We start from the raw sequence: 14849 nt of genomic DNA, 5'->3' as shown, positions 1-14849 counted from the left end.
TGGAAGCCATAGGAACTGCAATCTGGGAGGAATTCCATTGATATTCCCATCGACAGTCATTTCAACGAGTGGTGAGCTCAACAAAAAAAATTCAGGATGGATTCTCCTATGGTGTTCGCCTGCCATATCAGTTATGTTATACTCACAGACATTATTTTAACAGGTTTGGAAACTTCAGTGTTTTCTATCCAATACTACCAATTATATGCATATCCTAGCTTCTGGGCCTGAGTAACATGTAGTTTACATTGGGCACCTCATTCATCCAAACTTCCGAATACTGCCGAAATACCATATTCAGAGTACAGACAGCTTTTGATAACTAAAATTTTTTTCGCTACAGATTTAAAGAAATTGGGTGATAAAGACTAATAGAATCCTTTTAACCACAAAGGGATTACATAATGCTTACTATGTACAATCATATTAATCTGAGACGTGCAATTTATTTGAAAAGTTCAGTGAAATAACCTGTGATTTTTTTTTAGGTACTGATGTACAGATAAGAAGAACATGTACAGTTGAAGTCGGAAGTTTACATACACTTAGGTTGGAGTCACTAAAACTTGTTTTTCAACCACTCCCACACATTTCTTGTAAACAAACTATAGAATTGGCAAATCGGTTAGGACATCTACTTTGTGCATGACACAACACATTTTTCCAACAATTGTTTACAAATGATTTCACTTATAATTCACTGTATCACAAATCCAGTGGGTCAGAAGTTTACATACACTAAGTTGACTGTGCCTTTAAACAGCTTGTAAAATTCCAGAAAATTATGTTATGGCTTTAGAAGCTTCTGATAGGCTAATTGACATAATTTGAGTCAATTGGAGGTGTACCTGTGGATATATTTCAAGGCCTACCTTCAAACATAGTGCCTCTTTGCTTGACATCATGGGAAAATCAAAACCTCCCAAAAAAATGTATAGACCTCCACAAGTCTGGTTCATCCTTGGGAGCAATTTCCAAATGCCCGAAGGTACCACGTTCATATGTACAAACAATAGTACGCAAGTATAAACACCACGGGACCAATCAGCCATCATACCGCTCAGGAAGGAGACATATTCTGTCTGCTAGAGATGAACGTACTTTGGTGCGAAAAGTGCAAATCAATCCCAGAACAACAGAAAATGACCTCGTGAAGATGCTGGAGGAAACAGGTACAAAAGCATCTATATCCACAGTAAAACGAGTCCTATATCGACATAACCTGAAAGGCTGCTCAGCAAGGAAGAAGCAACTTCTCCAAAACCGACATAAAAAAAACAGACTACGGTTTGCAACTGCACATGGGGACAAAGATCGTACTTTTCGGAGAAATGTCCTCTGGTCTGATTAAACAAACATAGAACTGTTTGACCATAATGACCACTGTTATGTTTGGAGGAGAAAGGGGGACGCTTGCAAGCCGAAGAACACCATCCCAACCGTGAAGCACAGGGGTGGCAGCATCATGTTGTGGGGTGCTTTGCTGCAGAAGGGACTGGTGCACTTCACAAAAATAGAGGACATCATGAGGAAGGAAAATTATGTGGATATATTGAAGCAACATCTCAAGACATCAGTCACAAAGTTAAAGCTTGGTCGCAAATGGGTCTTTCAAATGGACAATGACCCCAAACATACTTCCAAAGTTGTGGCAGAATGGCTTAAGGACAACAAAGTCAAGGTATTGGAGTGGCCATCACAAAGCCCTGACCTCAATCCTATAGAACATTTGTGGGCAGAACTGAAAAAGCATGTGCAAGCAAGGAGGCCTACAAACCTGACTCAGTTACACCAGCTCTGTCAGGAGGAATGGACCATAATTCACCCAACTTATTGTGGGAAGCTTGTGGAAGGCTACCCGAAACGTTTGACCCAAATTAAACCATTTAAAGGCAATGCTACCATATACTAATTGAGTGTATGTAAACTTATGACCCACTGGGAATGTGATGAAAGAAATTCCATCTGAAATGAATCACTCTCTACTATTATTCTGACATTTCACATACTTAAAGTAAAGTGGTGATCCTAACTGACCTAAGATAGGGAATTTTTTTACCAGGATTAAATGTCAACAATTGTGAAAAACTGAGTTTAAATGTACTTGGCTAAGATGTATGTAAACTTCTGACTTCAACTGTATTTTCATAAATAAAGGTAATTGAATCTTCCCATGTGTATTTGATACTTTTGTTTAGTTTAAGCACACCTGGGGTGTAATCATAATTGCCCAACAGTAGGAAACGTTTTGTCAACAAAAACAGGGGTTTCTTATTGGACAAATTCAGATTATTCGCTCCCCATTTTAGTGGTTTGCTTCTTTTTGGTTTCCTAATAGTGAATACACCCCAAGGCATATCCTGGAACAAAATTATTGATAAATATTGAATGGAGAATACCAAATGGTTTTGTTTTAAATTATTTCATCAAAGTTATGCAGTACAATTTAAAGTGTGTTTATAACAGTCTGTTTATTAAACAAGGTAAAGATATTTTATTTTTTAAAACATTGACCTTCTTAGTTTTACTTCTGTCTTGTGCGTACATATTAAGTTGTTTAGAAACTTTATATGAAATCACAAAGCAAGACAAGAAAAGGTGTAATAAATCTGCACATCTTTTCATAGAGAATATAGGTTAACAGTTCATATACAGATTACAGTTTGGATATTCCATCCGGAAAAATAACAAAATGTTTACAAGACCAAATACTGAAGAACACAATACTGAATATGGAAATAAAATGGTAGTTCAATGATAAGATTAAGGCTTATACGTAAATAACTGATATAAAACATGAATATTTATAAAAAGTATCAATATTCAGAAATACAAATCATTACAGTAAGTTCATACATAAACATACCTGTACAAAACCGTTATGAAACGGTACATTGACCAATTTTATTCTCGGAAGAGAGTAAATTGAAGTGGCAGAGTCTGTTGGCATAAATGTTTATTTCCAGGCCAGTGGCTTGTATTGTATTTTTTTTTTTAAACATACTATGAATGTATTTAACAATATTCTCAGTTCCATCTCAAATAAACATCTAGCCTTAGCACCTTGTCCTAAGTAACCTGAAGAATACAGGCTACTATTACCTTCCAGAGCAACCAGAAGGTAAAATTACAGTAAAAATACAACAATACTGTGTGCATACCATGATGAAAGAAACACTTGCAGTAACACTACCATCATATGAAGTTATATGGTTTGAACAAACTCATACTGACTGCACTTTAAAATGTAAACCTGTTGTGAATTACTTTCACAAATCAAGATAAAACAATCCTGCATGTAGTGGGATTAGGGTTAATATTGGCTAACTATTTGGTCCAACCATGTACTTTCAAATATCATTGTCATGTTTAAACTTTTTTTTTGTTTTAAGCAGCACAGGCCTCTGTAACCAGGCTGGGAAATAGCTTTAACTTGACTTGGTGATATGATTGTGAAGTGTAATGTGACACCAGTGAGAGTATAACAAAGTAGAAGTCAATAAAAATACTAAATATTTCACCTCCAATAAATGTATGTTTGCTATATATTTCTCTAAATATATTCAGAATAGAAATGTAGTTACTCTAGTAACATAGACCTAACCACATTACCGACTTGTCAACATAAGAGGTTGTGACTTAGAACTATCATGACAGAAAGCATTTACTCTCCTTTTCTATCACCTTTGCTAACAACAGCTTGTGTTATGTTATGATGACCATCAGAAGTTACTTTACAAAAGCTGACATGACTGTTCATAACATTTGTAATGCTCATCTTGATAGCTTTGTGTAGGCCTATTGAGGGCAGTACCAAGTAAAGCCATAATGCTGACGCACTAGCTAATGTTAGCTTGTTTTCCCACTGAATCTTGACTAGCCTCACGTAGGTGCAAAGCCACCAACTCACATATAATCGTAATACCTGGCCACAAGGAAAACGTCTGAAAAGTTCTGTTGATTTGAACAATTCAGTTGATTTAATTAGTGTCTGATCATATTACCCATATGATCTTGATTATATTAACCATGACAATTGAACTGATCTTGATGAAACAGTAAACATTCATTATTTTGTTTTTACATTTTGGTGCACTGTTTCACCATTCCACCACGACAAACAACCTGACAATTGAATTGTCTACATAGTTCCAATTGCTTTTCTCTAAAATGCTGCTTTTGAAGTCTGACCCTGTAAACTTTGCTTGAACAAAAAAAATGCACCAAAAAACATCAGACTTTTGATTAGACACAGTCAATACTCTTAGCTGCCTCAAGTAAATATTTTTGCATTTCCATCGGAAAAGATAGAAAAACATTTGGATCCAAAACCACAAGGCCTGAGAGCGCTTTAAAATGATCTTTGGATGTCGCCAGAACACACCCAGAAAATATGAATCCATTTAGTTTAGGTATAAGGAAAACTATTGAAAAAATATATAATAAATGTAATGGAATCATTTTTTTGGAACATTAAAATGTTAAGGGCCAATGCATAAGACCGTTTGCATAAAGCCTTTGTAAGTGCTCAGTTGTATCCAACACGAGACATTATCCGACATTTGTTCCCATTGACATAAACCTTTGCAAAGAAGGTGCTATGCTCGTTTTTATTTTAACCGACCCAATCTGTGTAAAAATGGAACAAGGGTTTGTAAATGAATGTCAGGTGTCATGTGATGCATATGTAGGCCTTGGGTCGATGGACTTATGTGCAGGGCCCCTAAACGTCAGCCTTCCATAGAAAAAGAATACAACAACATACAGTAATGCTGAATTCAGATGAGAGAGATGCGTATTGGGATACTGGGGGATTCAGTCCTCTGGGGGGACTGGTGGCTCACTAGGTGCTCCACTACCGTGTGTTTTGACATGTGCTTCATAAGGTAGGTCTCCTGCAAAGACACAAAATGGACGACTCAAAACCAGTTTGTATCCCCGACACAAAAGCATGTTGGCAACCCTGGTTCCAAAATGTAGTTACAACTCGTGCATGCACATGTTGTAAAAGTCAGGAAGCAATTAATGTTCACAATATTATTTTACCACTGTAGATTATTTCTACATGTGGTGAGCTTAAATCGTGCTTAGTTATCATAATGTCCGGCTTGAGAAAATGTTTACAGACACTACAATTGACCAGGACCATAGCAATGCCTTGTATTTGCTGACACTACTACAAACACCTAATACTGAACAGTGGGTTAGAATACTCACTGAGGTGTATGCCCGGCCACACATGTTGCAGCAGTACGCCTTAGCATTTTTGATGGCGTGCGCTGACAGGTGGATCTGTAACGATGCTGAATCTGAGTAGGCACGGTAGCAGTTGGGACATTTGTACGGCTTGTCTTTGTTGTGCTGCCTCTGGTGGGACTACATAGTGCGAGAGAGTGGGGCAGGGAGAGAGAGAGAGAGAAGAGGTAAGAGCAACCTAGTCACTCATTGCAGGATAACTATCATTCAGAGCATTCCAGTAAAGTTGTTATGGTATGGTTGAGTAGACTGTTGCTTGACATTTTCAGCAATGATATTCAATTTAGGTCTATTGTTATACATTTTTCCTTGTCGTTTTTGAATAATAATCTCTCATGGAATCTTATTATTTTAATTTGGCAGTATACCATTGCTATTTAGGACTACTTTCAGGTTGAATTGTTACATGTACCACCTTCAACATTACGAAGTGGTTGTGGATCCCCAACTTTTCTGGACCCCTCTTCCCGACAGCTAAAGGTCCCGGAGATTATGCACATGTGCGGGATTCTCTGCTCTACTCGATGAGAACAAGCTACTCTGACGAATGGTGCTTGTTTAATAAAGTTAGATCAAAGCTGAATCAATCTTTATAAACTGGTTGGATCCTGGATGCTGATTGCACGAGCAGCGTTTCCTTGCAGTGCTATATTGGCCATCACAGACACAGCTATGCCTGCTAAAATTCCCATCTGAAAAGGATGACTATGCCTCCATAAGAATATCATGTTCATGCTGCTGTCCGAATCATCTCAACTCAAACATTATTTCCCCTTGATCCAGCCTAGCATTTAGTTTGGTACAGTTAATATAACCCTCGCAGTCTGCCTGTCCGACCTCTGAAAAAATGTTTCACTTTAGAATTTCGGTCTCTGTAGTACCATACATAGAGTGAACGGTGCCCAGGCGACAAGAGACAACTTTTTCTGAGCCAGTCAAATTCACTCATCAACGTCATTATCAACGTCACTAGCAAGTGACAAGAACATTATGTATCCAGCCTGCATGGCAACCATTTTGTTTAGAACGGATGACCAGTTCTTCTGCATCGGCATAGCAAATATGAAAAAAAATAATAATAACGAATGTAGCATGTAGCAACATGCCCAAAATATCCAAACTTTTGTCCGGACTATATCTTCTGGTGAAAGAATGAAATTGTATGAATTAATTCAAAATATGTAATACATTACTATTTTAACATGTTGGTAACAGTTTTATAAAAGCAAATAAGGCACTTGAGGCAGTGCTGTATCGCGTCGGGCTAAACAACGCCATTTACCTGTGACTGTATTCATGATACAGCACTGCCTCTTGTGCCTTATTGCTTAATAACATAACCAAATATAATAGCATAGTATAATGTTACTGTAAGCCAAGAAACACCACCTAATTTCTATTTTTAAAGATGATTGCGCCTCGGCTGGGTCGGGGCATTCAAGACTGGGAGAAGGACTGTAAAAGATTAGTAAATAATCCTGTTATGATGTAGCTACTACTGACCTGGAGGTTAGAGAGCTGGGTAAAGGCCTTTTCACATCCAGGGGCCGCGCATTTATAGGGTCTGTCACCAGTATGGATTCTAAGACGCATGCGGATGATGATAGATGCATGTTAGAGAGAGAATTAACTGAAATATTATGGTTTATTGAGCAAGTACAGCAGAAAATATAATGTAATTACAAAATAACATATGGTGGAATATGGTGTAAACATACTATATATTATGACAGTTGTAAAGTAATGGATCATACATTCCACAGTACTACCCAATGTCAGTGTTAATGATGGAAAGCTACTGTACATTCCAGCAATACATCAATGGAATGCTCCGGTTTAAAATATATTTTTAATGTTGTCAATGTCATTGTGAAGAGACAGACATTTTCATATGGTGTGGATTGTGGTGGACAACTTTTTTCTCTCCATCGCTTTCTATTCCATGAAGGTGAACTCAACTGACCTGGTGTGCTGCTGCAGGTGCGAGAGTTGGCGGAAGGAGTTCTCGCAGTAGGAGCAGTGGTAGGGCTTGATTCCCAGGTGGATGCGGAGGTGCTGGGCCAGGTAGGATGCGTTGGCAAAGGACTTGGAGCAGTGGGGACACTTGTGGGGCTTGGCCTCCGTGTGGGACTTGGAGTGGATCTGCATCTCTGACTTTGACATGAAGGTGAGCGGACACACTTTGCATCTGGATACAAGAAAATGGGACTGAGTCAAATCTTATGTCACGGATGAAGGTTCTGTTACGAATGATACTGCAACACCCAATAAGGTGTCATGACTGAATGTCTTACTGTACTGTATGTACCCCCTTAAAGTAAAGTGTTACTGATATGTGCATATAACTTAACTACATATCTCAAGTAGGTCAAAAAACATTGAAAATGGGTGATTTATTTAAGAGATAAGACTTTAAACTAAGCGAAACTAAAACTTTTTGAAGTAACCATACCTGTAGGTTTTTCCCTCTTTGGCAGGGAAGGTGATACAGCCCTGGTCGGCGCCAGAGGCCATGATGGGGTAGGGCACGACCAGCAGAGGCCCTCCACTCTCCGCTTTGATCTTCTTCCGCCCACGGGGAGTCTTGGGTGGTGGGCCGAGGAGTCCAGCCAGGCCCCCGCTCTTCATCTGTTCCATGCCAGGGCCGCTGGCCAGCCCAGAGATGATGTTGACCGATGGGGTCCCTCCCAGTCGGTTCTGGCTGCTGGAGGTGGGGGTGAGGGCCTCTGAAGTGCTGTGGCTGTCCGGCCGGGACATAGGGGCCAGACCTGTGTATGGGCACATGAAGACTTACAAATGATAAGCCATGCAAAAAGTTAGCGATTTAGCTTGCTGAGAGACTGAGCTTTTATGCAAACTAATAAGGGACCGTGTTACACTGAAATGTATTTGGCTCTTGTCTGGTCCCTTGGCGTGTAGTACATGGCTGTTGAATGTTTTCACTGATGATGGCTGTACATATATGTTTCCCATGAGAAAGGGGGTGTGGTTATTACCTGACCGATGGTTGACTCTAGAGGGCTGCTCAACGATCTGTCGCATGTGCCACTCATCCCACAGTCCTTTAACCTTCACTGCTGACTTGTCATCCATATTCACTTCTGCATCAGAGATTGAAGGCAAATACAATTAACTGATCTAACTGAGGGACAAATGAGAAAATGACTTTATAAATAGCACCAATTTCAACTCAGCATCCATCCTGAAATCTTACAATGCTCAATAATAAAATGGGAATTATTTAAAACTGGACTGGTAGGCATCCACCATATGACTTTCATCTATGCGTTCTCAAATTAAGGCAGAGGAGTTGCGGAGGCAAAACCCCTTAAGACTTTTGAGATGCACCATTGAACAGGTCTCAAGCATCACCAGAGCCAAGTGGTGTCTCCAGTGTGCACCTATGTTGTGAGCAGACAGCAGACTGCAAACACTGTTACAGTACCTACCTGGTACAGAGCTGGAGGCTGTGCGGGCGTGCAGGGCGATGTCGGGCTGCTGGACCGAGCCCTGGGGGTGATGCTGGCCCTGCTGGGACTTGGGCATGAGCATGCTGTGCTGCCCCCCGTCCAAGGGGGAGGAGGCCACCAGCAGGGTTTGCTGGGAGGGGGCTGAATTGGTCGGCAGGTGCAGGGGTCGGATCTTCTCAGCCATCAGCTGCTCCTTGATCTTGTTGATGAGCACCAGGTTATCCAGCTGAAAGGGTTAAACGGTCACGCTCAACCGAAAACAGCTCCAGTTTATCAACCATCAAGCTAAAGATGATCCCATTATAGTCCTACTTTTGTTGCTGGGTTAATACCTATATGGACATTCTTAGATTGAAATGCTTCTGAGAAAATAATGAGATGCATAATATCAGCCTAGATGGAAGAACAGAAAAAAAGGAAGATGTCCTTACCTGGCTAGGCATGGAAGGAGGCGGAGGCCAGAAGTAGGGGTTGTTGAATCGAGGCTCAGCCATCCTGAGACAGAAACACACATTTTACTGCAGTATTCTATACATTTCAAATACAAATCTACAAAGCATTTTTGACAGATGTTATTAAAACTTAGATTAAAACAGTGTCAGTTTATATGTCCATATACTTTTTAATTCCGGTGACTCTTTGTTTTGGAGAATACCTCATATTTGCCTTTGTTTTCTGAAGTATGGATCCCTACCTGAACATTAAGATACATTGTTTCTTAAAATCAGAGTAAACTTACAGTAGTAGAATGAAAAAAGTACAATAACGTTAATAGGACGCATACTCAGGTCCACCTCCCAAGACCAACATAGCAGTATTGTACTATATGGCTTATGAAATTGCATTTTTGTGACTGTGTGAATTTGGTTATTGTGTGCATTTTATAACTAAAGTTGTTACATTATTTCTGTTACATACAAGTAATACTTCTACAAAATATGACATGCCAATAATAAAGTATTAATATAATACTTTTTTTGTGGTATTTAGATAATAAACAGAACAATTCACACACAGTCCCAATAATACGTTTTCATAATTATGGGTAGCATTTTGTATAAAAAAACTATTATGTTCAGTTCAAACTACACAGTGAAATAAAGGCCTACCATTTAAGACATGATAAGAATGCTGTCAAAGATGAAAACTTTCACTGTTCACACCTGTCAGTCATTTTCTATTTGCCTACTCTCAATATTCTTTATCCCGGTCCTAAATGTTTATTTAACTGTGCCTAAAGATGGCTGAGCACACATTTTTGGGCAGAAATCAGAATAGGTTAAATGTCATCGATGTATTCATTATTTCTTACCAAAATTAATTTCCAGTAAAATATGAGTTACGTAGGGTAATTTTGGCAACTTTTCCCTCATAACATGTTTGCTTTGGTTGTCTAGACTTTTGTTAGGCTAACACGTGTGCCCTTCGACCTTTCTGGAATTCAGTGACATAATTATTTGACGATGCGACCATCCGATACAATACCACTCAGACAGTTTTATTTAAAGAAAATTCCAGACAAAAGAGAAACAAAAATGGCAGCCTGACTCATTTTTAGAAGGCGAGACGCCATATTCTGCAGGTCCCAATATTAGGAGCATCTTCTTCTGCTCCTAAAAGGAGACCGCCTAACACAAAGGTGTGTTTATGTCAAAAACATGAATGTTTGTTTACGACAAATTGCAGGTTAGAATAGCCCGGCCTCTCCACCTCTTAAAAAACGGACACTTCCTACAACAACCATGCCCTGCAAAATAACACGGAAATAGGTCAAATGCCCGAGCATTGCACCTAAAAACTTTAATAAATCAACATCATCTATGCGTAAAGGTCACAACCGCACGCTGACAGATATTTTAAAATACATTATCCCAATCTTAACAAAAATGCGTTGAACGTTGCAACTTTTTGACGAACCGAGGGGCAATGCATACATATCTGCACAATGCATACATTTGCAGGTTATCGACTTTCAGAAATACATTTACAAATAACATCAAATAATTGCAGACAGACCTGATGTCCCGATTGCAGATTTTGTCTGGCTTTATAAATTGTTGATGTTCTTTCTGCCTGCCTCCAATTGGTTCAGCGCTTCCGGGTCGCTTTGTTCACTTCTGGGTGCCGCTACACCTCAGCTGCTGCAAACTGACTGAAAGCTGGTTATTTTTAATCTGAATCCATCAAAAACAATAGTTTTTAGCGTGGCTATAATGCTAAACGACAACGCACAAACATTGATCATGTCCAGGAGTCCAAACGCGCCTGTGTCACTTGCGACATTACTAAAAGAGACAGTCCCGTGTACTTTTTATGTATATTAAAGATTCGTAATTTGATCATTAATACCTCTTAAACGGTGCGTGCAAAATTGATATAAATGTCATTCCGATTCAGCTGACGATAGTGAACAAGTTACACCCCTTGTTCTTGCAATTGGTATGGTGTTTTGTTTTTGGAGTTCAAATGTCGCTGAAACATTGCTCTACGGCAATTACTTTAGTATTTTATGACTTTTCAATTAATTTAAGTTAATTATATGTAAAAAAAATATATATATATATTTGCTTTAAACTTCAGTAGCTTCTACCCCTAAGCATTTTCATGAATAAAAACAACTGTTATTAGTTCAGGGACCTTTCTACGGCAATTACCTTTGTATTTTTTGACTTTGGCTATTTTAAATGAAATATTTATCATTATATGTAAAAAGAAAATACTTGCATAAAACTTCAATAGGTTCCACCCCATATGACTTACATAAATACAACCAACTATTATTGGTTCAGGGACTTTGTACAATCTACGGCAATTGCTTTTCTGACTTTACTTTGGCTATTTTCAATACATTTAATTTACTTCAAAAACACTTTCTTAACTTTAATAGCTTCAACCCCAGATGAATTTCATGAATACAACCAACTGCTATTGGTTTAGGGACCTTGTCTGTACAATCTATTGCAATTACTTTTGTATTTTTTTACTTTGGCAATTGAAATTAAATTTGTCTCATTATATGCCAAATAATACTTAACTTTAATAGCTTCTACCCCATATCACTTCAATTAAAAACACTTCCTTCAAACATCAATAGCTTTCACCCCATATGACTATCTGTTATTGGTTCCTCGTCTGTCCAATCCACAGCAATTACTTTTGTACTTTTCGACTTTGCTATTTTTTATGAATTTACATGAAAAATACTTCCATACAACTTAGCTTCAACCCAATATGACTTGCATATGAATACAACTGTTATTGGTTGAAGGACCTCTTCCCTCCAATCCACTGAAATTACTTTAGGGGCTTTTTGACCATGTCAATTTTTTGTACATGACAAGTACTTCCTTAACTTCAATTATTTCCCCCCTATATGACTTGTATGAATGAGTCCAGCTTTCGCTCCACTGGCCGTTTCAAAGCAGCATGTCACCATTTGGCTATCTAAAGAGGGTCATAGTTACTTTTGCCCATTAGCCGCAGTTTAATGAAAAATGTCAATATAGCTTCTCAAACACATTACATATTGCTCTCAAATCAATTTGACATTGTTCAGCGACCCTGAACCAATAACATGTGGGGTGAAAGCTATTGACACTTTAAGGAAGTGTTTTTAATTTAAAGTCCGTCCAATATCATAGAAAATATCAAAATAGAAAAAATACAAAAGTATTTGCCGTAGATTGTACAAACAAAGTACCTGAACTAGTAACAGTTGGATTTATTCATGAAAGTCCTTAGGGGTGGAAGCTGTTGAAGTTTTAAATAAGTATTTTTTTACATATAATTAAATTATATCCATAGGATATAGCCAAAGTCCAAAAATATAAAAGTACTTGTCTTTCATTGTATTGATGAGGTCCCTGAACCAATTACAGTTTGTCGAATGCATGCAAGTAACATGCGGTGGAAGCTATTGAAGTTTTAACATTACATTACATTTAAGTCAAGTATTATTTTTTTACATAATGATATAACATTTATTTTAAAAAGCCAATGTCAAAGAATAAACAAGTTATTGGCAGAGATTGTACAGACGAGGTCCCTGAAGCAATAACAGTTGGTTGTATTCATGCAAGTGATATGGGGTTGAAGCTATTGAGGTTTTTAGGAAGTTTTTTTTATTTATTACAAAATTGAAAACAGCCAAAGTTTTTTATTTTTATACAAAACTAATTGCCATGGATTGGAGAGGTCCCTGGACGTATTACAGTTGGTTTGAGATTTCAATGTCATGTGGTTTACAATTGAAGTTTTTCCATTAACAATATGTTTCAATTTCCCTTTTAAGATGGTCCCTTAGCTTAGACTACAGGGAGCATCAGCCATAGAAATGAACATAAAATACTTTTTTGAAAACGGAACGGAACAGCAAAAACAGTGGGTGTAACTTGTTCTACATCGTCAGCTGGTTTAATATATGACATTTATATCACCTTGACATGTTCCGTTGAAGAGGTATTGACTAGCAAAGTCCAAATCTTTAATATAAAGCCAACTACACCGCACTAAAAAAAGTGAGCATCATTTTGAGAATGTGTCAAGCTTTTTTTTTGATACATACATTAATGACTTCTTGAGCTTATCAAAACTGTTTACACTGCCACTTGACTTTTTCCATACTATCTGTTCCACTAGTAACTATAGCCTAGTGACTATTGTTTATTATAGAATTGTTTGATCATTAAAATGTTGGATAGCATACAGTCCAAGGACAGTGAAGATGGCCTTCCTGGGGATACTAGAGTAATGAAATGATTTAGTCTAGTATTGCACACAGTATCCCTGTAATATGCAAGTTTATCAGTGGAGAATTGACTCCTGAATCGTGGCTGGCTTGACACACAGGCTGGGACACCAAGCAATGGGAGTTGCACTATCACTGTTTGCTACGCTGGTGTCAGAAGTGAGTGAACTAGGAAACGGTGACAGGGCAACTTGAACCTGGGTCTCCTAACCTGTAGGCACACTCACTAACCATTGCTCAAATAGGGTTATCCCAGTTGGGAGAGATTGTATGCTTCACTATCAAATCAAATTGTATTTGTCACGTGTCAAATACAACAGACCTTACTGTGAAATGCTTACTTACAGGTGCTTAACCAACAATGCAGTTCAATAAATTAAAGTATATATATATATATATATTTTTAAAGGCTGTAATGTGTACAAGCTTTGGGGCGGCAGTGTAGCATATAATAGCGTTGGGCCAGTAACCAAAAGGTTGCTGGATTGAATCACTGAGATGACAAGGTAAACATCTGTCACTCTGCAAGGCAGTTTAAAAAATATATATATATATTTTAATTTCACCTTTATTTAACCAGGTAGGCTAGTTGAGAACAAGATCTAATTTACAACCGCGACCTGGCCAAGATAAAGCATAGCAGTGTGAACAGACAACAACACAGAGTTACACATGGAGTAAACAATAAACAAGTCAATAACACAGTAGAAAAAAAAGAGTCTATATACATTGTGTGCAAAAGGCATGAGGAGGTAGGCGGATAATTACAATTTAGCAGATTAACACTGGAGTGATAAATGATCAGATGGTCATGTGCAGGTAGACATACTGGTGTGCAGAAGAGCAGAAAAGTAAATAAATAAAAACAGTATGGGGATGAGGTAGGTAAATTGGGTGGGCTATTTACCGATGGACTATGTACAGCTGCAGCGATCGGTTAGCTGCTCAGATAGCAGATGTTTAAAGTTGGTGAGGGAGATAAAAGTTAACCCACTGTTCCCCGGGTGCCGAAGACGTGGATGTCTATTAAGGCAGCCCTCCACACATCTCTGATACAGCGGAAGACACATTTCAGTTGAATGCATTCAGTTGTACAACTGACTAGTATCCCCCTTCATCTTTCTCCGATGGCGTCATGTGCACCGTCCCGCTCTGACACCAGTGTAGCAAATCGTGACAGTGCAACTCCCTCTTTCAGGTCTTGGACCTGGGTTTCCCACTTGGCCTAACTTGGCAACAAGTCTACCTAGGCAAGGGTCATTCCATTCATACAAATTAAGTTACTGTGTGTCATCACACAGCAGATTATTGTGGATAAGTATATATTTTTTGTATTTTTCGAATGTACAGTAAATGGCAGCTTTACAAAATTAAGT

At 38.4% G+C, this 14849-nt stretch overlaps 1 protein-coding gene across 3 annotated transcripts; it reads right to left on the bottom strand.

Moving 5' to 3' along the window:
• Positions 1–2452: 2452 nt before the first annotated feature.
• LOC118360187 (zinc finger protein 362-like) lies at positions 2453–11065 on the bottom strand. Of its 3 annotated transcripts, none has more exons than XM_035739428.2 (9): positions 10743–11065; positions 9158–9221; positions 8706–8925; positions 8253–8357; positions 7709–8045; positions 7220–7444; positions 6760–6838; positions 5218–5376; positions 2453–4895 (listed from the first exon to the last, which is right to left on the bottom strand). In XM_035739428.2, the coding sequence occupies exons 2-9, from the start codon at positions 9218–9220 to the stop codon at positions 4779–4781; spliced, it is 1305 nt and encodes a 434-aa protein (XP_035595321.1). In that variant the 5' UTR covers position 9221; positions 10743–11065; the 3' UTR covers positions 2453–4778. The 3 variants fall into 3 exon arrangements, with proteins under 3 accessions (XP_035595321.1, XP_035595319.1, XP_035595320.1); XM_035739426.2 differs by having other exon boundaries at positions 8706–8952; positions 10743–11061; XM_035739427.2 differs by having other exon boundaries at positions 7709–8024; positions 8706–8952; positions 10743–11058.
• Positions 11066–14849: the final 3784 nt, after the last annotated feature.

This window comes from Oncorhynchus keta, chromosome 27 (assembly GCF_023373465.1).
Source record: "Oncorhynchus keta strain PuntledgeMale-10-30-2019 chromosome 27, Oket_V2, whole genome shotgun sequence".
Taxonomy (NCBI): domain Eukaryota; kingdom Metazoa; phylum Chordata; class Actinopteri; order Salmoniformes; family Salmonidae; genus Oncorhynchus; species Oncorhynchus keta.
This window is presented reverse-complemented; position numbering and strand designations above follow the sequence as displayed.